This window comes from Papaver somniferum, unplaced genomic scaffold (assembly GCF_003573695.1).
Source record: "Papaver somniferum cultivar HN1 unplaced genomic scaffold, ASM357369v1 unplaced-scaffold_104, whole genome shotgun sequence".
NCBI lineage: Eukaryota > Viridiplantae > Streptophyta > Magnoliopsida > Ranunculales > Papaveraceae > Papaver > Papaver somniferum.
In genome coordinates, this window is record NW_020619270.1 from 2,381,336 (window position 1) to 2,406,447 (window position 25,112).

At 36.8% G+C, this 25,112-nt stretch overlaps 1 protein-coding gene and 1 long non-coding RNA gene across 3 annotated transcripts; both read left to right on the plus strand.

Moving 5' to 3' along the window:
• Window positions 1–273: 273 nt before the first annotated feature.
• On the plus strand, window positions 274–3,259 carry LOC113327607 (cystinosin homolog). The gene is made up of 8 exons (XM_026574783.1): window positions 274–462; window positions 598–730; window positions 1,034–1,123; window positions 1,202–1,326; window positions 1,772–1,814; window positions 2,303–2,420; window positions 2,504–2,553; window positions 2,800–3,259. The coding sequence occupies exons 1-8, from the start codon at window positions 344–346 to the stop codon at window positions 2,953–2,955; spliced, it is 834 nt and encodes a 277-aa protein (XP_026430568.1). The 5' UTR covers window positions 274–343; the 3' UTR covers window positions 2,956–3,259.
• Window positions 3,260–13,219: 9,960 nt separating this feature from the next.
• LOC113327609 lies at window positions 13,220–15,813 on the plus strand. Of its 2 annotated transcripts, none has more exons than XR_003349059.1 (3): window positions 13,220–13,585; window positions 14,214–14,323; window positions 14,797–15,813. It is a non-coding gene; the product is annotated as an uncharacterized LOC113327609 (long non-coding RNA). The 2 variants fall into 2 exon arrangements; XR_003349060.1 differs by having other exon boundaries at window positions 14,907–15,813.
• The last annotated feature ends 9,299 nt before the right edge of the window (window positions 15,814–25,112 follow it).

The window sequence follows — 25,112 nt, forward strand, 5'->3', positions numbered from 1 at the left end:
TCAAAAAATGACTAATTACGGTTGGTTATTGGACCGAAGTGGTTTCATCTTTGTTCTAATGAACGGTAAAAACTCGCGAGTAGAATTTTGTTCAAGGTATAAAGAACCTTTTAATGGTTGATTTGGACATAAAGTTCACCAACCGTTAATCTTATTGTTGGTGTTTTTTAAACGTAAAAAATCATGTGTAAATAAGGATTTTTTAGTCATTATAAAAAATAGTTAGATAAGAAGTTTTTAGAATTACTAACCGGTGACCCATGTTGTTTTATTAGAACAGCCCCTCTAATGAATTCAACAGCCCCTATAATAAGTTTCTTGCTCATAAGATAGGGAGAGAGAGATGGCGACATGGAATTCGATCCCTCTAGAAATAACTTATGAAGTATTAGGTTGGATTGCTTTCTTCTCATGGTCCTTTAGTTTCTACCCACAAGTTATTCTCAATTTCAGAAGAAAGAGGTACGATTTTTTCAAAAAAAAATTCTTAAAAATTCTTAATTCGAAGTATGGGTTTTTATGGCTTAAGATTTGATAATTCGTAGTAAATTATTCGACTTGACGTAATGGGTTGTTCGGATTTGTGTGTTTGTGAAGTGTTGTGGGGTTGAATTTCGATTTTGTGGTGCTGAATTTGACAAAGCATTCCTCATATCTTATCTACAACGCTTCTCTCTACTTTAGTCCTGTTGTTCAGAGACAATACCGTGAGAAATATGGACTCGGAGAGGTCTGTCTTGTTTTTTCAATTTGGGTTTGTTCTTCTTTAAATTTGGTGTCTGGCTTCGGTCAGCGGTGGTTAGAAGTGCTCACTGCTCAGCCTGATTTAGTATTATGGTCAAACACTGTGCGCAAGTACAAACAACATTTACATTAGTACTTTCAAATTGCAAGTATCACCAGGGCACGAGTTTTTGGTGTGTAATGGAAATTGTAATATAAGTTGTATAGGTGCTATAGTAGTATTGAAGTTACATTTATCATTTAAACTTGGTAGAGGGGAAGTTGTGACTCGAATTTGGTGTATGTGCAGATGATTCCGGTTGCTGCTAATGATGTAGCGTTCTCGATTCATGCTGTTATATTGACAGCATTCACATTGTACCAAGTTTATATCTATGATGTAAGTAATTTTATGATCCATTGATGTAAGCAGAACAGCTTCATGTCAAGCTTGCTTATGCTTTGTTTTTCTGGACAGCGTGGAACTCAAAAGATTTCGAGGACTTGTCTGGCAATTAGTTCTGTTGTGTGGGTTTCTGCTGCAGTTTGTGTGTTTATGGCTTGGCCAAGCCAATCTTGGCTATGGCTAGTAACAGTTTTCAAGTTAGTCTTCTCTTGCTACAAGATACTCTTTGTTAAGCTTTCATTTGAATATTGCTGATGAAATAACATTTTGGTGTTGGATAGGAAGTCACAAGATAGCCTAATTTCCTAGTAGTTCATAGCTAAAGCATTTCATTTGAACCGAGTAAGATAGGATAGACTAGTCCAATATCAATGGCAACAAAAAAATCGTTTATTAGATCAGAAGAATATGTTTTTCTAATTTTCTCCCTTCATAGCCTTTTGGTGCAACCAGAGCACATAAGTTTGATGTATAGTAGTTGTCCCAGTCCATTGAAATAGCTTTATTCATTAAGTATGAAGCTGTTAGAACCTTGAAGTCTTCTTCTTCTTTGGCAATTTTTACCTTTTGGTTCTGTAGTCATACTGACTTTTTCTGCAGCTAGATTGACTTAAACTTGATATGATCTGACTCCTTTTGCAGCTCCATACAAGTCTTCATGACGGTCATTAAATATATACCCCAGGTTAGAGTTACCTCTCATTTCCTTCTGCAAGAATGGTGTATTTATTGGATATCTATTGTTCTATTACTATCTGCAAGTCATAATCTTCTCTGTGCAATTTTCATATTACCCTAAAAGTATATATTTGTATTGCCATTTGCTAGAAACTCGTACTCAGATATTTCTCTATACTGATAATTTTGATTCTTAGTTGCACATATTTACAATTTGTTTCATACACTGATCCAAGGTGTAAAACGTGCAATAAAGTATGTTTTGTTTTGTTTTTATTTTAAGGTAAAATGTGCAACAAAGTATCATCTAATTTATGTTTTATAAGAGCTTTTGTTGGGTAAGTGATGACACACCCAATCACTTCAGAAAAATGAAAAGAAAACAGGCAGTAACATCATTTGCCAAAGGTTTTACCACTTTTTTTCTCTATCTAATTGCTAATTATGGCTGGAACAAGACGTGTGATATTCACAAAACTATGTTATGAAATCTAGGCCATCCTGAACTTCACGAGAAAGAGCACTGTGGGATGGAGCATCGGCAACATTTTACTTGATTTACTTGGCGGAGTGACAAACTATGCACAAATGGCCACACAGTCTATAGACCAGGGTTAGATATTGTGCCATTTTAGAATAGTGCTCAATTTCACACCCAATTTTATGTTTTAAATTGTGAATTATTGTTGTATGCAGGTTCTTGGGTGAGCTTTTACGGGAACATAGGGAAGACCCTGCTTTCTTTGGTATGTTATTGGGTTTCTCTTTCTTCTCTACGTTTAACTTGCTCGTCAAGTCTATTTCTTTCTTTAAACTTATATCTCCAACTTTTGTTGGGCAAGGTATATGGGGTTGTTTTAGATATAGGTAATATGTATTTCTGATGAAATTTGGAACATCTTACTATCCTGATTTCAAACATGGCACTACAAATGCATCGTGTGGAATATCAACGATTTTTTCACGCTGGTGATATTGTTTTTTTGGCGCAGGTATCCATATTCTTCGACCTTCTCTTCATGGTCCAACATTACCTGCTGTATCCTTACAAGAATGAGAAGTCGTCTTTAGACGCAGATGCGGCTCAAGATGACAACACAGCTGCACTGATCAAATCCTCCAACCCCTCCCAATCAGAAAACGTGTAAGTGAGAGTGTTGTCGATTTAGCTTTCAGGCCTTGTATCTGTATCTTTTCCTTGGCCGTAAATTCCCATTATTTTCCAGAAGTGTGTGCAAAAAAAGGACTGTAAAACTGTAAAGCCAAGTCCATTTCTTTAATCACATACTGTAATCTGTGTAAATTACAAAAGTGTTGAGTGAAAATTTACACATCTGTGTAAATTACAAAAGTGTAAGTTGATGTTAAAGTGAAAAACTAAGGCTGGGTTTGGTAATGCTTTTATTTTCCAAAAGCACTTTCAAAACCTATATATGTTAATAATTTTTGAAATTGGTGTTTCGTAAAAAAAAATCAAAGTACTTTTTACCCAAAGCACTTCCCAAATTCATCAATTTTTAAAAGCTGGGGAGGAGGAGCTTTTAAAAGCTACAAAAGCATAAGCTTTGGTCCCACCAAAATTTAATGTTTGATTTCTCATTTTTGTCCCTATTTTATTTTGTAAATGACAAAAATTGCCCTTAAATATATATACAATCAATTTTTATTTTTTATATTTTATTATTTAAACATTATTATACTTTATTATCAAACTATTTTATGATAGCCAGTTTTTTTTTATTTTTTTGATAAAAGGAAATTTTAGAAAACTAAATAAAGGAAATTACATAGTTGGAGTAACTGAGCTTTGCTATCCAAATAGCTTTGCTCTGATCATCCATATTACTTGAGTCTATTACAACATCATTAAACTTTACTAAGTACTTAGCAGTCTTAGCTAATTTATCAGCAAAATAGTTACAACTTCTAATTATATAGTAATAGGAGACATTAGCAAAAACTTCTTTGTCCTCCCATACTTTCATTAAGCGGGATTTACTTCTCCAATCAACAGCATGAAGACTGTTCTTCATTCCATTTATGACATTTTGATTGTCATTGAGGAATTTTAAGTTGTTGAGTCCTTTCCTTCTTTCCCACCTGGTAGCTTCCTTACAAGCTCTTGCTTCTGCTTCATCTGAGTTGTTGCATCTTCCTGTTTCTCCTGTAAATTCACAAATATCACCATTATTGTTTATAAGAATCACACCATAAGCAAATTTCTTAGACTTTTTCTTGTAAGCAGCATCAAATAAAATGTAATTGCAGCTAATCTTTTCCTCTATTTGTTTCAGATTGCATTTTGGGTGAAAAACATTGCACACGGCTTTCTTCTTCAAGCTTGAAGAGATTTTCTTTCTACTGGACAAATGCACATTCAAGTCTTTTATAATTAACTCAATTAATTTTCCTGGGCATGGTATTACTTTATCAAACACAACTTTGCATCTATATTTCCAAATATGCCAAAGAATATAAGCAAATATGTCTCTATTATCCTTATCTTCTAACCATTGCACACACCAATCTTTATAGTTCTTGTTAGCAGCCTTATAGAAAATTGTAGATAGAGATAAACCCCTCCATATAGCTTCAGAGAAAATGCATTTTGAAAATAAATGGTCTATGCTTTCAGTTGTTACTATGTTACACAAAGGGCAGTTTTTATCAATTGGAACATGTCTTCTTATAATCTCCCTAACTGGTAAAAAATCACTGAGGGTTTTCCAAAGAAATTTTTTAACTCTTGGCATTACATTAAGGTTCCAGAATCCAAATAGATTTCCAACCTACTTTTTCATACATGTTATTTTTATTAGCAATGAAGTTATAAGCTGATTTAACTGAAACACAACCATCTTTTGTTCCCAACCATTTAACATTATCTGTTCCATCTATGCTAGAGAAAGGCTCTAGAGATTTTATTTCCTTAACTGTGTTTTCATCAAACAGTTGCTCAACCAGGTCGATATTCCATTTCCCATTGTTATCTATAATATCAGCTACTTTTGTGAACTGTGGATTAATGTTATTCCCTTTAGGTTTTGGAATTTTCCCATCTGGAAGCCATCTATCCTTCCATATGTTTATTTTTTTACCATTTCCTAATTGCCAGCTACTCCCTCCGTTTCTAAATAATAGGCTTGTTTGTGTGTAAATTTGCACACAAACCTGCCTATTTTTTAGAAACAGAGGGAGTATGATTCTCTTTGTTAACTTCTAATCCTTTACAGATACTAGTCCACACCCAAGATCTAACATATTTCTTTTTATAGCTCAAGGGGTCTGTTTTTGGAAAATACATACATCTTAGGATAATACTCCACGGTTTGTTTGGGTTTTCTAATAATCTCCAGGCTAACCTAGTTAATAAGGCTAAATTAAACTTATGTGAACTTTTTAAACCTAAACCTCCATATTCTTTACTAATACACAGAGAGTCCCAAGCTTTTATATAGATTCCTTTATTTTTCTTATTCTTCTTCCACCAAAAATCACGCTGAATAACATTAAGTTTGTCTAGTGTCTTTTTTGGCAAAGCAAAGCACATCATCTGATATATTGGCATTGCACTGGTAACTGAACTTATTAAAGTAGTTCTCCCTGCTTGAGAAAGGAATTTGGCTTTCCAACCCTGAAATCTGCTATAAACCTTATCTAACATGTTTTGATAGTTGAAGGTTTTATTTCTATTAAAGAAAAGGGGTGTTCCTAAATAGGTATCAGTTTTAGTAATTCTATTGACTTTAAGAATTCTAGCTAGTAACTTACAGTGCTTATTTTCAACTTTTTTACTAAAGTAAATTCCTGACTTTTGATAATTTATTAGTTGTCCCAATGAATCACTGAAGATTTTTAAGCACTTAAGAAGATTCCTAGCTTGAACTATAGTAGCAGAAGTAAAAAGAAAAGAATCATCAGCAAAAAATAAGTGTGAAACAGAAGGACAATTCTTTGTGACTTTAATACCATTAACATCTCCTAAATTTTCAGCAAACAGTAATAGTTTTGATAATTCCGCCATGCAAATGAGGAAAATTGTGGGCGATAGAGGATCCCCCTGCCTAATACCTCTGGAGGGAAAGTAAGTTTCTCCAGGTATACCATTCACAATCACAGCATAAGAGACAGTTGAAATGCAAGCATAAACTAAGTCACATAAATCAGAAGAAACCCTAACAGTTTTAGCATTTTAATAATGAAGTCCCATTCTAGTCTGTCGAAGGCCTTTGACAAGTCTAGTTTTAGGGCCATATGACCACTCTTCCTTTTGCTAGTTTTCATAGTATGCAATATATCATGAGCTACTATAATGTTATCAGTTATCTGTCTTTTTGGTATGAAAGCAGATTGGTTTTGTGAAATTATGTTATCTAGCAGAGGCTTCAGTCTATTTGATATTATTCTGGAAACTATCTTATAAAGGGCATTACTTAAGCTGATAGGTCTAAAGTCACTAGGGGTCTTTGGGGTTTTGCTTTTTAGAATTACAGTAATGAAAGTGTGGTTTATCTTTTGTTCAAAAATTTTGTTTCTAAAAACATTTTGGACCCATTCTATAATCTCTTCACTAAGACTATTCCAGTGATGTTGATAAAAACCTGAGGGAAACCCATCAGGTCCAGGCGTCCCACAAGAATTCATAGAAAACAAAGCTTCTTTAATTTCTTTGTTGTCAAGTATAGAGCACATCCTAGTATTTTATTCTTGACTAATTTTCTTTTCAACAATGTTGTCAAAAATAGGATCAATGTTGTTATTACTAGTTTGAGATATTTCTTTGAAGTGTTTTGTTATAATCTCAGTTACTTCTTGTTGCCCTTATATCCATAGTCCACTACTGTCTCTAATAATATGAATACTGTTGATTCTCATTCTTTCTGAGGCATTCTGGTGAAAAAACTTTGTGTTATAATCATTTTCTCTTATCCATTTATCCTTATTATGTTGGCTCCAGTATATTCTTTCTATTTCGTACTTGTAAGAAATCTATTCTATTTTTTGTGTCTATATTATAAGGTTTACTATTTTTCAATTTCAGTTATTATATTTGCTATGTTTCTCAATATATTCCCAAAAGAAATGTGGAAATTGTATAATTACCCCTCCTTTTTTATGGGCTTCAAAAATAGCCTTCTCCATCAATAACTATCCTATTTTAATTGGGGTCCATAACTTCCAATTGGAGGTCATGCACTACGGGACGAAAAAGGTCACCCAATCCTAATTTGGGTCACCCTTTAAAAAAATATTTTCTAAATGGCAAAACTGCCCTTATATGATTAGTATTAGGAATTAATTAGTTTGATTAGTGTGGTAAGTGTATTTAGATTAAAATCTGATTTTAGGAAAAAAAATTGTGGAAAATGTGTGTTATGTGTTTTATGTGTTGAGTTGAAGAGGAGGAGTTTTGAGAGGAAAACCTAGGGTTTTTACAAATGAGTGATTCAAGTGGAGGGAATGAGATTGGTGAAGCTTCAAATAACAACAATGATTGTGTTTACGGTAAGATTGTCTCAACTAATGATATGGGTTGGATGTTTGATGAGGAGATGTTGATAGAGGAAGGCATGAACAATGGTTGGAATGAAAATCCCATTGCTCAAGATGAAGGAACTAACACTCAAAATGAGGAACCCGAAGCTCAAAACAATCAGGTAAGCATCTTATACCCTTCGATTTGTCTGTTTGTTTCTCCAAGTGGTCGAATCATCCACACTATGGAACAACTCAGAGAAAGGGTCGCCATAGTCGGGGGGTGTATACCCAAACGACTCTCTGAGGTCGTCAGTATATTGACACTACCAATAAAGACTCAAACCTGCGACTTTTCCAGGTTATGAAAAATCGTTAGGGTAGTGTGCTAAACATTGACGACCCTTTTTAACTAGGTCACTTAGAGTCGTTTTGTTGTTTTGTTTACACATAGACGACTCTAAAACCAAAACTCTCTGTAAAAAGTAACACTTAGGGTCGTCATACATGTAGTCATATGAAATGACGATCCTAGCGATCAATTACTAATTTCTTTTAGAGTCGTTAGTTTGATTAGTTATATAAAGTAACGACCCTTGCACTAGATTCTCATAATTTTTGATTTCATAGAATCATTTCATTGAATTGTAAAAGACATACATCTCGCATACCGTTGCATTGAAGGAAATGAAATACAATAGATAATAAAGGTGCACTTATACACTTAATCATATATGGCGTAGTTATATCTAGTGCCTTCCAAGATAAAGTAGCAATCGTGGAGCTCAAACTTTCCCCACGAAGCTCCTCATAATAGCGATACGCCTTCCCCAACTGAAAATGCAAATATACTTAGTTAGTATCGATCAAAGCTTTTTATAAGTTTTACCTCTTATTCAAATACTTACTCTTACAACACTCAGCATATCCGGAAAGGCTTCCCTAACAGCCTTAAGTTCTCTTTTCAAAACATCACACTCGAATTGTATCTTCTTGAAGCGTTCCTTGACTTGTTTCAAAGACCTTGAGTTGCAATTTCCGTCCAACGCCACAAAAACGATGAATACGCGGTTCCACCAAGCATATGATGTTTCATCAATGTCTTTGTCTAGACTTTCAAAGTGGTTAGTGACTATTTTCCAAGCACTTATAATGGCACAATTCTCTTCATTAGTGAATGGAGTCATTATGTTTCTCTTTTTTTTTTGATCTTAAATGGTAATTAAATGAGAAGGAGAAGAGGAGGTTGATAATTACGGTTTTGATATGGAATGGGTGAGATATGGGCCTCTATATATAGAATGGAGCGACCAAACTGCCTCAACCACATTTGGTTGAGTTAAATTCAAAAATAAATGCAACCACTAACATGAATCGTTAATCCGTTTAGATTAAAACCAAACGACTCTTCGAGTCGGCAGCTAGTAAATATACCAGAGAATGACTCTTAGAGTCGTTATTTTATATGTATACAAGGTGACGATTTAAGGTGAAAACCAGGAAGAGTTGGTTATATCTATCAATGTAGAGTCGTCACTTTATAAAAAGAGTCGTCATATGTCGAGAAAAGGGTCGTTTGTCTGCAGAAAATCTGGGTGACGACTTAAAGAGTCGTTCACCTGTAAATTATGCTGACGACTGTCTGGGTCGTCATATTAACATCTTACAAAGTAACGACCCTATACTGATTTTGTTGTTCTTTTTCTGTAGTTGGTTGTACGGGTGAGCTCTCAACCTGAACCCCTCGACACTGTCGGCCCGGATACCTCCCAAGCATATATGACCGATTTGGTACGTTTTTATTGTTTGAGTCAATGTATATCCATACGAAAATTGTTTAATTAGTGTTTTATAATGAATGTGTTATTTGTTTAATGTAGACGTGGAAAACAAAGGCTGAGGTCAAGGAATGGATTATTTCCAAGGGAAAAGAGAATATGTGCGTAATTGTTCAAAGCAAACACGTTGATTGTAAGCAAATGGAGATGGTATGCGAGAGAGCGGGGGATAAGGAAGAAAGTCACAAAGGGAAGAACTACAATTATGTGAATAAGACGACGAGGGTCTACAAAACTTCGTCGAAGAAGATAAAATGCCCATTCAGGATTGTTTTCAAAAGGCATCCCGAAACTCTACTATGGTGGATGTATAGTATTCCGGATGGTCGTCACAACCATCCTCCACCTAGTACTCTTTTAGGGAACCCAGCATATGCCCAATTGAAACCACATCAAATGGAAAAGGTTCGGAAGATGAAGCGATGTAGGCCCCTTAAGATTCTAAATGCAATAAAGGCGGAAGATAAGTCAAACTTATGTATTCTTTCCACAATCTACGCTTCCAAAGCAACGATCAAGAGAACTGAATGGGATGGTAGATTAATTATGCAACAATCAGAGTGGTTGGCAGAATTAACTCTCTTATATGTAGATGAATAACACAATTACAAAATTAAATACTCACCACCAGTGTCAGAATGGAAGTAGCATCTCTACTGTCGACTTGAGAAGAAGAAGAGGTGGATGCTCTGTTGGTCCTCCTACCCGGAGTCGGACTACCCATATCACCCTACCATGGGAGAAGCCTTCATACCATTCGACGTAATCCGATGTTTCCTCATGACCTTCATCCGCATGCACCCACCATGAGATGTATACAAGCCTAGAGTGTCTATCATTCCAATGCTTGACATCAACTTCAGGTTCATAAGCCACCTTTATACCCGCTTCGTCAGCCTCGCACTTTTACAACTTGTGCTTGAACGGAGGTACATAATCCTCATCGGGTGAATCTTGAATAAAACCAAGTTGACGCATGATTCTTATCGGATTGTACATTGAAAAACCGTTAGGGTGAAACAAAGGGCCATGGTAATACACGACATCTTCCATTGCGCCAACTCTATTATTCTTGTACGGATTGAAGACTACCTCTTTAGCCGTGATGTTGTCAAGTTTTTGACGCATTTGTATCAACGCATCACTTTGTTCCCTATCTTGAGAACCAGTGAACAAGTATTTGGTTCCCGATGGACTACCTTTGCTCCATTTTGGGTTGAGTTCCACATCTTCATTATCTTTGATCAGTGATGGGAAATGATCATAAATCCACACCTACAACAACCAATGAAATAAACATAAATAATTCAATTTTTAAAATGTACAAAAATAAGAAAACTTTCATCAATCCAAATACCTGCATTAGAGCCAAATTCCCATTAATTTGAGAAGTTAGTTTGCGAGATCCCTGAGAAAGCTGACCATTCAGGTGTGCAATTATGGCAGTCCCCCAAGAGTACTTGCTCACATCTTACAAGGGATCCAAAAGCTGAAGAAGGTTGGCGCTCACCCGGTTACCTTTGATGTCAGGAAATATAACCGACGCAAGGACATACAACAAATACCCAGCCGCCGCATAACGACATTCCATATCAGAGAGACCTCCTTCTTTTTTCTTCTTTTCTGTCCCAGAAAACATGTTCCTAATATCTACAAGTTTGAACTCTTTCTTCGGGTACTTAGGTCCCTTCTCGAAAAGCCCATTAGTCTTCTCGGAATCCCAGCCAAACAAGTTCTTGGTCCATGTATAGATGTCTTCCCAACTAGGCCTTCTCTTGAACTTCTCACCGGTTGATTTTCCTTCGACCTGTAGCCCTAATATGTGTTCTGCGTCATCAGGAGTTATCTCCATCTCACCAAAAGGAAGTTGGAATGTGTCGACTTCAGCGTGATACCTTTCACAGAAACTAGATACTGCGACCTTGTCATACGCAATCACAAAGTTCACAACGACATTGTACAAACCTGAGTTTTCAACCAAATCTCTAACTCTTGCACATTCACCTTCTAGCGGCCACAACTCCATTTTCTTGAAAGAAGATTGGTGCCGGAAAAGACGTGCGACATCCTTATGATCCTACAAAACATAAACAAACACGTATTTAAAAAACAAAACATAAACAAGTTAACACCAACTAATCAAATAGCAAGCAAATTTGGGATTCTTACGATTGTCTCACTGATGCAATGAGCCCACAATCCAGGATATCCAAATAGAACTTTGCCCCCATCTCTAGGTTCTCCTCTAAGTTTACCACCTCGAAGAGGAGGCAACATCAAATGAGTAGCGGGAACGTGTCTCGCACTGAGTGCAATATCTGTTCCATCCTTCTTAACCCTCTTTACCGGCTTTTTCGCCTTTGCATTCTCTTCCTCATCCTCAACAGTGGTTTTACCATCATCACCACCTTCATCCTTTTCATCATCATTCTCTTCCTCCTCATCATCATTATCATCACCGCCATTATTACCTTGATGTTGTTCCTCCTCATTACCATCATCCTCATCATCACCACTACCATTACCTTCACCCTCTTCCTCCTCTTCCTGCTCTTCTTCTTGAATCTCTTCTTCTTGTATCTCATGTTCTACACCTTGTTCCTCCTCTACTTGCTCTTCTTCTTGTTCATCTTCTTCTTCACCACTAGTGTTAGCTGAAACAACATGAGTGTCTGATTATGACGAATCAGACAACTCATTACCTTTGTCTCTTGGTTCGGTGATAGAAAATTATACCTCACTCGGCCTTTTTCCGCGCAATTGACCGGCAAGTAAGTATTTATCGTTGCAGGGAGGTTTCGAAGGAGGAGTTATCGTGATTTCAACCTTGTCTTTCGTTTTCTTGTCACTACATTCCAAACACGAATTTTTTTTTAGAAGACATCAACTTTATCTCTATCAGTTAAAGAGTCGTCAATGATATGCTCTAACAAACTAACGACTCTTCATTACAAAGTAACAACTGTAATTTATAAGGTAACGACTCTTTGCAAAAATTGGACAGTGAGGATGATTTTGGTCCTTAAAGGGTCGTTAAAGATTAAACTTGGGTCGTCAAACAAGTAACTGCCGACCCTATAAAAGAGATGACGACTCTAGGGATTATAGATTACTGACGACTCTAGTCTAGGGATTATATACTACTGACGACTCTATCGTTTTCCCCAACAGAAGGCAGTTCAAGTTCAACCCAGAGTCGTTACACACTAATTTGGGGACGTCAAACTACAGTCGTCATCTTCAACCTAATATGGCGACGACTCTATTCTAGGACACAAAAGGTCGAAGTAGCAGAACAAGGGTCGTCATATTTACACTAACAGGTTAACGATTTTTCATAGAAAAAGCATGCAATGTAAGAGTCGTTAGGGTATTATTTCTTCGATACTAACGACTCTCACTCTTTAACTTCTATTTTTCAGTTACCAATCTCGATTACACAATCAAAAAACAACCAAAACATCGAATAGGAGGTGGGTTTAAGTTCACGTACCCTCTAATTGGAGCCATTCCCTTTTTGGGTTTCGATTTACTTGCTTCAGGAGCTCTTCGCACGTACACCTTTGCATTCACCGTATCTACAAGATTAGGAATTTGAAGTGCTTTGTGAGCGGTTTGCTTTGTTTTAGCCATATTTGTAGAAGAAGTTAATCGTCGATTAAAGTTTTATCATCGACGATCACGCGATGAATCGGTTCGAAGAATTTTCCTCGGTGGAGGTGGAGTCGTTAATGGTGGAGGTGGAGAAGAGAAAGGGAGGAGAGGAAGATGAAGATGAAAAGAGAAACTGATTTTCTCTTGATTTAATTAGGATATATAGATTAGGGACCTTAATTAGGATAGTTAATTAGTGAAACTGATTTTCAATTAGTGAAGGGTAAAATAGTATATTCATAATGCGATATTTACACTCCTAAAAATTTTGGGGGCAAACAAAATTCCATGACGCCAATTAGAAGTTATGGCCCCCAATTAAACTAGGATAATTATACCCTCACCTTCTAAAACGCCATTTAAATTATGTAACACTACCAAATTTACCCTCCCTGTGTATTAAAGTGGTTACCGGTTCAAATACCTCTTCATTTGCAAAAACGAAAAATCGAGAAACCTCACCACCACCATCTTCATCGTCGCCACCACCCCCACTCCAGTACCACCTCTAGTTTCGCCACCACCTCCACCAATCCCACGACCATTTTCAGACCTCCTCTTATATTTCCATCAAATCCATCACAAGCAGCAACACCACCACCTCCTAAACAATCGGTTTAGATCGATTTTTACCTGATTCAACTTCAGAACTCAAATCTAGTGATCAACCAACGAGAAACTAATCTCCGAAACCTAATCCTGAGCATCGAAAACGTTAGATTCGTTTCGATTTTGCAACTGGATTGTACATGATTGCATTTTCAAACCCTAATTTTGGATTCATTTTTCTTCGGATCGATAATTCATTCAGGTAATTAATTATCTTATTCTTCAATTGGTTATTTTCATTCCCAATGAAGCATTAAGGCGATAATTAACTGTTTTTTTTACTTATCTTCATTATGGTGATGTGTGGTGGTGGGACGGTAGCATGTGCGGCGGTGGTTAGTGGTGCTGTGTTTGTGGTAGTGCTAAATGGATTAATTGTTTCTATGTTTGATTTTTTAATTGGTGATGGAAGAGGTGGAATGCAGTGGTAGTGGTAATTGGCAGAGTGGGAATACACATAGGAAGGAAATAAAGTTTGGTTGCAGTGGGAAGACAATTGTGATGATTTATCTATGCAACTAAAAAGAGTAACTCAGATAAGAGATATGCCGCCCATTTATAGAATAGCTTAGTGAGTTGGTGTATAGTAGTCTCATGCAGTAGATGTAATTTGGCTTAATGATAAGAAATTGGTGCATTTGATTTTCTGAATTTGCTACTCACGTTTGTCGCTTTATGTAGGTATCTAATTGTTTTAGGATTATAGTTTTGAGTTTTATCACTGGTTTCGTATAAACTGATGGTGTTTATAGTGGCTAAATTGACCCAGTCATCATTTGGTTGTCAATTTGTGCAATGGTGTGGCATCTTAGTTTTGTTATCTACTGCAGTTTTTGAATCAAGAAGCTGATTATTGTTTATGAACGGTGGTTGTGGTGATTTCACCCTGCTGCGAAAAATGAAGGGTATACATTCAGCAAAATTGATTTCACCCTGACCGGTAATGGTTCTATCTTTATTATGATTTTTGGGACTAAAATTGATTGTTTATTATGATTTTTTGGGAACTAAAATTGATTGTTGTTATTTTGATACTGGTTTACTAGGCCAAAGAAGCTAATGTCCTCATCTGGTTATACTAACGAGAAGAATTTTACTAAAATAGCATACATTGTACTAAAATGTGATTGATATTCTACTGGTTATATCATATGTGCAATTACTCTCTAATAAAATGTGATTTACTAACACTTTTCATTTCTGAATCTGCGTATACATTTTGGAATCATTCTCTTTTAGACTGAATTTTATATTGGTACCAAAAGTCATTTCTAAATCTTCATTTAACTTGATTAGAAGAACTATAAGATGAAAACAAGTCGACTCTGCGTGATGCCTATCTATTTGAATGATTTCTTTTGGTTGATTCACTCTATGTTGCCAGTGATTCATTTTATGGATTTTTGTCTACAGATGTGCAATGCATCCATTAGTAATTGTCAGTTAATTCACTATATGTCGCCAGTGGTTCATATAGGTATACAAGTGCACTAAAACTTCAGGTGCTCTTCCATATTCTTCAGGTATACTCTCTCTCTTGATGTCGCCAGTGGTTCATCAATGGTTAGCAGGTGCATTCAGTTTTAAGTAATTGTACGACATCTTTTTATCTTTATTTTTTAATAAATAATAATGTCATGTTGTTGATGTGTAAACTTCCGACATATTATTTTACATACAGCTGTATGCTAAAATTTATATCTATGTGAAACTTGTAGGCTTGTAGTTAACAGGCAGCCACATAACCTCTCATGTCGGCTCTTTCAGCATGAGTTTTAACTGACTTGTTCATGGGAATATATATAACTCGCTGAAAGCATTGAGTTCTTTTTGTTTTAATGAAATGTTTCCAAATGTTATTGCTGTCACAGGTGTATTAAGTACCTCCTAGTTCAAGTTAGAAATATTGGCTTTCATCTTGCACAAGGTACATTGTTTTCTTCAAGTTCCCATTCACTTCTAAATAGTACTAGTACTTGTGTGTTTAGTGTCTGCATTTTATTAAGATTTGAGTTCAGTACTCATGTTTATATAAGATGAACTTGTGGTGTAATGGTAGCACACCTGACTCCACGTCAAAAGATACGTGTTCGATTCACGTCGGGTTCACTAATTTTAATACGTCAATTTTTGGGATCAACTTTGGTTGTTAACCCTAGAGTTTGGGGTCAACTTTGGTTGTTGACACCATATTTTGGGATCAACTTTATTTAGTTGTTGACATCATACATAATTTGAATATTTTCGAATTTTGGGATCAACTTGGGTTGTTGACACCATATTTTGGGATCAACATTGATTGTTGACACCATACATAATTTGCACATTTTCTGAAATTTTAGTTTTGGGGATCAACTTCGGTTGTTGACACCATATTTTTTTTTTCTGATTTTTGTTTTGGGATCAACTTCGGTTGTTGACACCATATTATTATTTTTTTCTTATTTTCTGATTTTTATTTATGGGATCAACTCCTGTTGTTGACACCATATATTTTTTTTTTCTAATTTTTGTTTTGGGATCAACTTTGGTTGTTGACACCACCGGCGACGACGGCGGCGGTGGTGGCGGCGGAATGGTGGTGGTGGCGAAGTGGTGGTGGTAGCGACGGCGGAGTGGTGGTGGCGGTGGTGGTGGTGGTTGTGGTTGTCGTTAAGCGGTTGTGGTGGGATGGTATTTTTGGTGGTGGTGGCGGATATGTGGTGGTGCTAGTGGTGGTGGCGGCGGCGGCGGCGGTTAGCCGGTAGAAAAGAAATTTGTTGTATTTTGAAGAAGAAAAGAAAAAAATTATATGAGTGAGGGCATTAAGGTAATCTATTTTTAAATGGATAAGGTTTTTGTTATTTAAAAAATATTAATAAAAATATAAATATTAATAAAAAAAAATATTAATAAAAAAAATATTAATAAAAATAACAAATAATATTTTGTTATTTAAATATTATTTAAACTATTTTATGCGTTTATTAGTTCTCTTTTTCAAAGGATCAGAGTAGCTATTCAAAAAGGCGTTCGGGCTTTAATTAATCAGTTTTGATTGCTTTTATTAATCAGCTTTAACTTTAATTAATATTTTACCAAACATTTAACTATTTTTTTCTCACAGCACAACAACGCACAACAGAAAAGTGCTTTTACAAAAGCAGCAGCAATACCAAACTAGGCCCAAGTTTGATGTACTTTTGAAACTGTAAATAATCATTTTTTCTTATTTAATCTAATGAAAATCAATAAGGTTTTCCTATTTCCTATCTCCACTTTCTCTAGTTCCCATCTATCTTAATTCCCATCCCCAATAATCCTATGTACCATCCATATATATTTTCATGTATCCTAAGTACTATCTAATTTGACTTTTTTTATTTACACCCAACAACTACACACAAAGGAAAATACAGAAGTTACGTACCCTTCTTTTTCTCCAACTCTGGATTCTGAAGCTGCTACACTTCCCCCACTCCCTTCCACCACTCTTTTCCACCATTAGGTGGCAGTGATTTTTAGCCATTGATTCAGTTGTTGAGAGACATGGTGTGTGTGGGGGGATTTGTGTGAGTTATGTGAGGTGGTGGAAGGGAGTGGGGATGAGAGGAAGCATTTTCGTCCAGATTCTCCACCAGCGATGACTACTTCTAATCCATCTCATATCCAGGGCCGGCTTCAATAACCTTCTGTTTAATTTTTGCTTCTAGTTTTTTATTTTTTTGTTGAAAAAAGGCTCCTAAAAATATAAGGAATCTTAACTCCTTTTAAGTTTAAGCTTTAATAGATTCAGTTTGAAGTCTCTACTTTTTGGAGTGACTTGAAATGTGTGCAGAGTAAACTCGTTACCCGTCTGCCCTAAGTTTCCCCCTGAGCTAGCAGTCAAAGATTATCAGAGGTATGTGTCCATTGCTTTCAATATATTTGTGCTAATACACTTGCAGTTTTTGCAAGGTATTCATTCTTAGATGTTCTTGCTTCTCCAAGCTCTTTCAGTTTGCGTTCTTGTGAAAACCTTAAAAATTGGGTTTTTCAATCTCCAAAAGTTCAAGCTTCAATCGGTTGGTCTCAATACAGTTGGAATTGTTTGTAGACTGAGTTACTTTTATAGCTCCCTCTACCTCCTTATTTACCGTCCTCTCACCCACCCCCCTCCTTCCTTAGGTGCTGGTACTCTGCCACCCCCCACCCCATCTTCAATTTATCCTCATTCTTATTCTCTTTCCCCCGTAAATTTTTCCATCTCTCTCGTTCATTACCCCTCAACCACCTTAATCCCATCAGATCTTAATAATCTCTGAAGATATTGTCCCTTATCTAATGAATTTCGCCTGGCTAGAAAGTACCATCCCCTTAATGTGGTTTAACCACTTAGTCAAAGAAACAATTAAAGTCTATTGGTGGTACTTTCGGCATTGGTTATTCGAACTGTTAACCATGAAACCTGCTCAGTGGTGTGAAAAACTCAAAGATTTAGTGCTCAATCATCCTACTGGTTGCATTAAGATCTTCAATCAACCGATGGATCTCTCCGGAGAAGCTCTAGCTGATAAGATGAATGTTCGACTGAACATAAACAAAGAGTATAAACTCTCAATAGAACAAAAGCAGAAGAGTAAAAACAAAAGCAAAGCATTAATACTAGCAAAAGTCAATTGTGATTTCAAACTCAGCATGAAGAAATCAAAAGAAGTGGGTCAAAACATCTGGAATCTATCATATGTCCCAGAATGTAAATTAGTAATAAGATGAAAAGAAAACAATATCTTTACTTTTGGGCTAGAATCACAATGTGATGTTCAAAGGGAATTACAAAGAAATTTATGGAGTTATGGTTCATTTCTGCTAGTAGTTCAAGAATATATGCATGGTGTTGCTCCAGAAACAGTCAACATGGATGTGGTGACCATGTGGGCAAGACTCCTCAATCTCCCACCTGATCTGTCTATCCAAATATTCCATATGATATAGCTAGCAGTATGGCGACATGCATAATGGTGGAGCTCCCAACTAGAAGTAAACTTACATTCTACTGCCCAAGAGCTCTGGTGGAAGTTAATGTGAATGAGAGGCTCTGGGATCACATTCTAGTCGACACAGGGAAGCAAGAAAATCTGAAATTCAATATATTCTTCAAAAAACTCCCCCAAAGGCTTTTGCAAACAATGTCGCATGCTCAACCACCCAATAAATAAATGTGTTCCAAGATTATTAGCCCAAGCTGCAACAGATCCACATATGGAGGAAATCGTGGAGATGGAGGAAGAAGAAAGATTTGTAGAGGAACAGTTAGAATCAATCTCTGAAGCTTTCCGAGAAGAAGGGACTGAAACTGCTTTCTGCTCTACAAAAAACACATAAATAGGAGAGTGCAGTTCTATGGAAGCTCCTACACAGTTTAAAGGAAAAGAAATAGAAGCCCCTGAAGCAGTAAAAGAAGTGAGCAAGAAGGCAAGCTTTCATGTTGGAGTGCTGAGCAATGAAACTATGATGGACAGTGAGATCTCTACATCAAAAAGGCATACTGCTGAAGAGATTGAAGCAGGTATAGCAACAAAATTACAAATATCTGACAGTATTGTGGAGAAAGGGAGAGACAAGGAGTTATGCAGTTTCGGCTTTGTGCATAGTCCACCAGAAAAGGTAGAGTTTGATATCAAGACAAACTCTATTTTTAAAAACCATGATCAAGAAAGATTTTTAGAACCACCTCCAGGTTTTGAGAGTTTCAAACCCAGAACTTTTCACACCAAAAGTGTCAATATCACAAAACTTCACGGGCAAACTAATGTTCCAACTCACAAACAACTACAAATTCTAGAGAAGGATAAGGCTGATAAGGAAGAGATTGTTTTCTGCTTAGGGGCAAGAGGAAAAACCACTCTGATTATGGACCATAAAACAGGAAAGAAAGACTATGTTTTTGAGGAATTCTCTAAAGGGAGTCACACAGTAGGAGCTACAAAAATGGATGTTATGTCACATCAACAACATCATAAAAACCAGGAAGCAACAGTAATAATGGATCAAATGAAGAAACATGTGAAAGGGCTCCCTAAGATCCCAAACAATACTAAGGAAGGTGGTAGATTGAACAATCGAAAAAGCAGCTTGTCTAAGTTAAGGGTAGCCAGAAAGCATCCAGTTAGACTTTCAAGCAAAATTCTAAAACGACATTTTGAGAACAAACTGATGAAGGCAATTATATCAGATACAGTTAGAGTTGCACATGGTTCGGTTTTTATCGGTTTTTGGCAAAACCTAAACCGAAACCAAAGTGCTCGGTTTTCCAATAATGAAAACCAATGAAACCATATAGCTTATTCGGTTTCATTGGTTTCGGTTTCTACTCGGTTTTGTTAAAACCATACGATTTTTGGTTAACCGAATGATGGTGAGGTGATGGTGATCAAACTAGAAGAAAAAGTAAAACAAAGAGAATAAGAAGGTGATGGTTATCCTGGTGGTGGTAGTTTTAGGACCGAGTGAAGTATGGTGGTAGACTGGTTGTTCTTGCACTTCAGGGAAGAACGGAACAACAGAGATGAAGTTCTAAGAAACATAGGGAAGACTAAAGAGAAGACTCGAGTGAAATATTATTAGGGTAAAATATCTAACATCCACGGCTAATATTAGTTCAATCTTATGGCCAGTAACAATCGGTTAACCATATGGTTTTCGGTTCGGTTTTTTTAGGAAACCTAAACCGAAACCGATAGTGTCGGTTTTCTGGGACTGACAACCACAAATGAACCATTGGGATATGGTTTCGGTTCGGTTTAAATTGTTCGGTTTCGGTATCGGTTTTGGTTTTCGGTTTTGGTTCCGTTTTGTGCAGCCCTAGATACAGTCAAAGAGCAAAAGAAACAAAAAGAAAAGGTCATCGAAATGGATATCGAATTGAACCCTGATATCAAATACCCTCATCAACTCATGGGAAAAGAAAGAGTACCTCTCACTGCCTCTCAATCTCCTGAATCACCCGTCTCTCTTGACATGGTTCAATTTGTCCAACAAGAAGCTCACCAGAACATGCCACCAAATCACCCATCCCCTCATTGTCCTCCACATAAACCTTTCCCACACTCTTCCTTTTCCATCAGAGACTCAAATTTAGCCATCCCCATATCAACCCACCCTCTACCTCTGCCTCATCCTGCTGGAATGTTGGAGTCTAGCAAAGAACATCTCAAGATGGATACCCTCAAAAGATGCAATTGGTCGCAGTCGTATGCGTCAAAAATAATTCACTTTCTCACTCAACTAGATATAAATATAGTACGTGATAAGAAAGAGTTCGTTCCCACAGAGAGGCTTTTGTTGTTATCAAATTTTCAGATTCTTAAGTAACCAAAGGGGGGGGGGGATTTTGTTTTATCTAAACAAACAAAGCAATAAAAGTAATCAAAAGCAATAAAATAATTTGAATAATCAATAAGGAGAAGATATTGGTCATGGGATAGTATCATTCACAAACATGTATTTTCATCAATGACTAGAATTGGAATTTTAATCTCTCATTTACTAAAAGTCCTAGGATATCTTGATCGCAAGAATATCCCGTTTATTTCCAGATTTTATCACAAACAACATTAAAAGATGCTATTGTGAAATCTACCTAGAAAGCAACCTAAAGTGTAAAAGCACAATTAAGTTTAACTCCCTAAGAGCAATAAGTTCTATGAAATAAGACCAATCAATGCAAACAAACGTGTAAAAGCACTAATTCGTTTTAACAAAGGTTATGATTCATATACAATTAAAAAGATGTATCACTACAAGTAATAATGGCACTATGCTACTTAGAATCAGGGATAAACAACTATTTCGTATTGAAAACCCTAATCTAGCAATAGAGATGAAGACTAATCTAATTGATTCCGGACTCAACCAAACTAGCATTCAAATCATAAAACAATATCAACCATGAATCATAAACAATAAAGTTTTGAGACAAAACTAATTCATTGATTTAAATAACATGCTTGAGAAATCAACTTTTATCCCATAACCAATAATTGAGTTTAGTTACTCATAATAATGGAGTTCATCATAATCATAATCATAAAATAATTGAAGAAAATGAAAAATAAAACGAAAGCAAACCCTAGTTGTAGCTATCTCCAAAGCTCCAAGAATAATACGTGTTATCCCAAAAGTTGTAGGAGTCTTCCTTTTATAGTCCTTGCTTTCCAAAATTAGGTCTAGTCTCCAAAGTCTATTAGATGAAAATCCGCTTGGCCCAAAAGTCATAAAAACCCGTGTAGAAACTCTGCCAAAAAGTCGATGGAAGTTGGCCGGAGGGTCGCCGGAAAACAACTCAGGTGACCGGCAAAGTCCGCCCGGTCACCGGTCAACGGTCCGACTCAGTCGGGTCAATGATTTGACTCGGTCAAACCACCGAGTCAAACCAGGTCATATGAGTCAGATGTATGTGTCAGCTGAGTCAGGGTCTAACTGGGCAGAGTAGGTTTTGGCCAAGGCCATTGCAGGCCATCTTGCCAGGCTAACCACTGTTGCATCATTATGGTGCGGCTAACTCAACCCTGATGGCTGTTCCAATATAACACAACTCTGTTGCAAATTCTGCCATCAGCTCCAACTCTATTTCTTTGCATCTTCTTCAACAACTCGTAGAACTGCCAAACTCCACCTATGCTCTATCTTCCATTACAGCTCAGCCTTATGCAATCAACACAAGCACTCTCCATCACCAGCTTCAGTTCACAACAATATCTGCAGCTTTACTTCATTAAATCCTCTTTCTCGCCTTCACCAGTCTCGATCATGCTCTTCCATGTTATTTCTCAGCTGCAGACTCTCTCGTTCAAGCCAAACTCAAACCACAACCATTCTTCTCATTAACCAACACCGGCTGAACTGCACCTATGCAACACCCATTTGCAATCCAAGCAATGAACTGGTAACTAATCACAGATTCCATAATCTTCAACTCAAACACCACTTCCATTTCCCTGCAATTCAGCTCAACCAATTACTCTGCAGCTCAAATTCATGCATGCATCATAACTTCAACACACAACTCAACTTCAACCTCTGCACCTTGCACCTGCACCACTGCCACTGCAACTTCACAATCAAACTGTACTCAACCATCTGCTACACAGCTCCTCCACAAACCCATTAACTCAATTCTCATCTCTTCACAGCACCACCATCAGCTTCTAAGTCTAGCCTGCCTTGCTCATTTACTTGCAATTCAGTTGCAAGACTCATTCTACACAGCCATCACTGCTATCCCTTCTCAGCTTCCATGATTACCTCAATTCATTCCAATTCAGCTGCACCAGTCCCCTGTCAGGCCAACACTTCTTGTAACCCATTTCTCAACAGCACCAGACCCTCTTATAATCAGGTCATACTTCAATGCACACAAGCATTACTTCAGCTCCATCTGCATCTCATTACAATTCATTGCAGCTCAGCAACTGCATTGCCAGTACCTGTTCCAACTCAACAACACCACTGTATCATCTCTTGCATTAATGAATCCAATCCATACCCCATGAATCTCATATCAAATCAACAGCAACGCCACAAATTCATATTTGCACCTGCACTGCCTAGCAAACACCAAAGCACCAGTTCCATTTCATTGCTCCTTGTAGCTGCAACATGTCTTTGTGGTCTTCTCCTGTTAACAGTACTAAGCATACATCTATGGCAATCAATCAATTGCAACAGTGTGTTGGTTTCAAGCCTCGTCAATCACCCACAAATCAAGACGAATCCCATTTAATCTCAAGCATTTGCAGATTCATAACCACCTTGTTCATGGCAACATTCAGTCATATGATCCATTCTTCTTTCTTAGCTGAATAACTCGACCCCAAATTGTAGCAGACGCAAGACATCATCATCAAACTCTGTTCTTCTTTGTTCTTCTCTGACTCAACAGCAAACCCTCATTTCAGAAACCCCATCTTCTATTTCAAACAAACCAGAAACCCTAGTTTCCATATCTTCTCAATCAACAGAATCGAACAACAACCTTCTTCTTCATTATCGACGAGAAAGACGAACCCAACACTAATTCTTCCTTCTAAGCTTCATCAATTTCATCTCTCCTGCTACCCATACCGTCGTCACCATCTCAGATCCATAACGAACCTTTCTTTGCCATAACTTCGAACCAAATTCAACAGCATCACTCTGAATCTCTACAGCATAATCATTCCTTCCATTTCCGTTTCATCACCAGCAATTCACCATCTCAATCTTCTCGATCTGTTCTCAGCCCCTGAATTCATGGCTGATGTTCTTCCTCTTTCTTTCAGTTTAAGAGTGCTGAAAATGATTGAGAAGATATCTTCTGATTTAGGGTGTAGGAATGGGGCTGGATATAGCCACCCCAACACTTGAGATAAGGGTCACCATATCTGGCAACCCCTTAACCTTAGCTTGACTGTATTTAGAACTCCTCCAAATAGAGTTGCCCCTTAACCTTGAGTGGGCTTCAGATAGTGTTCGCCCTGAAATGACATTTCTGCCCTTCTACGCTTCATTGCTGCGCAACCTTAGCCTGCTCCAAGTACAACTCGCCTAGTAATTGCATATGAACTGACGCTTTTGCCCTTTTACTCCAATTGGGTGATTTCTTCTTCTTTTTCTCCGTATGACTCCAGAGTACCTAATAACTCAAAAGCAAACATAAGATACATAATTCACAAGAAAAATAACAAAGAAAGTATAAATACTAGATATAAAATTAGGTGTTTTAGACACCTATCAGATTCCCCCACACTTAGACTTTACTAGTCCTCGAGCAAATCAAACAAAAATAATTATAAAACAAAAATACATACAACTCCGCATCGTCGAGCCTACGGTCACTTTTAGCATAGATAACAAGCCTTTGAACCCCTAGGTGTCCCTAGTGGACGAGTTATAGTCTCGTGAAGGTTTACAAGAGGTTTGCCTACAAAACCTACTTTTCCAACTTACTATTTCTCCGTAATAATAGCATCCAACGCGCTAAGAAGACATAGAAATTCTGCACACTAGCAATAAAAAGTTAGACACATAAATGAACACAATCTCATCCTTAAATGTTGAGAGAGAAGTAACCATCCCTTCTCGAGAGAAAATCAGGTTCGGAGTGATCAAAAGTCTCGACTCTGCCTCACAAGAAAGAGTTTTATGATATTGCTCTCAATAAATAGCTCTTTATGGGTCACACATGTGTCCAGGTAGGAATGAAGAGAGAATCCTGCGACACTTTGAATGGTAGGAAGGTCAAAACCCTCCGAAATGTTTTAAAAACCCATATCTTTTATCATTTTGAAAACCATTTCTTTTTCTGACGATCTCTTAAAAAAGAAATCAACCACTTAATGAAGGTGGGAATATGCTTACTTACCTCGTTATCCGATCGGAATGCAGTTAGCACCACTCTCACAGCATCCATAGAAACGTCTTCGATCCTTGTCTTCATTTTCGTCTTCGGTCTTCAATACTTGATGTTAATTCTTGAACCTCGTAGAATCTTGACAATATGATTCTTTCCTCAAATTCCTTGTCGCTTGAAACTTCATTATGGATATTTCTTCTTCCATTGGCTTTATTGAATAAATACAAAACCAAAAATGAACTAAACAAACCAAAAATATAAAACAAATGGATTTTTTTTGTCTCTTTTTTTTCGTTTTTCTTTTTATATATATATAATAATTTTTTTTTTTAATTTTTTTTTTGAATCATAAAACAAAAACAAATGAAACCTAATA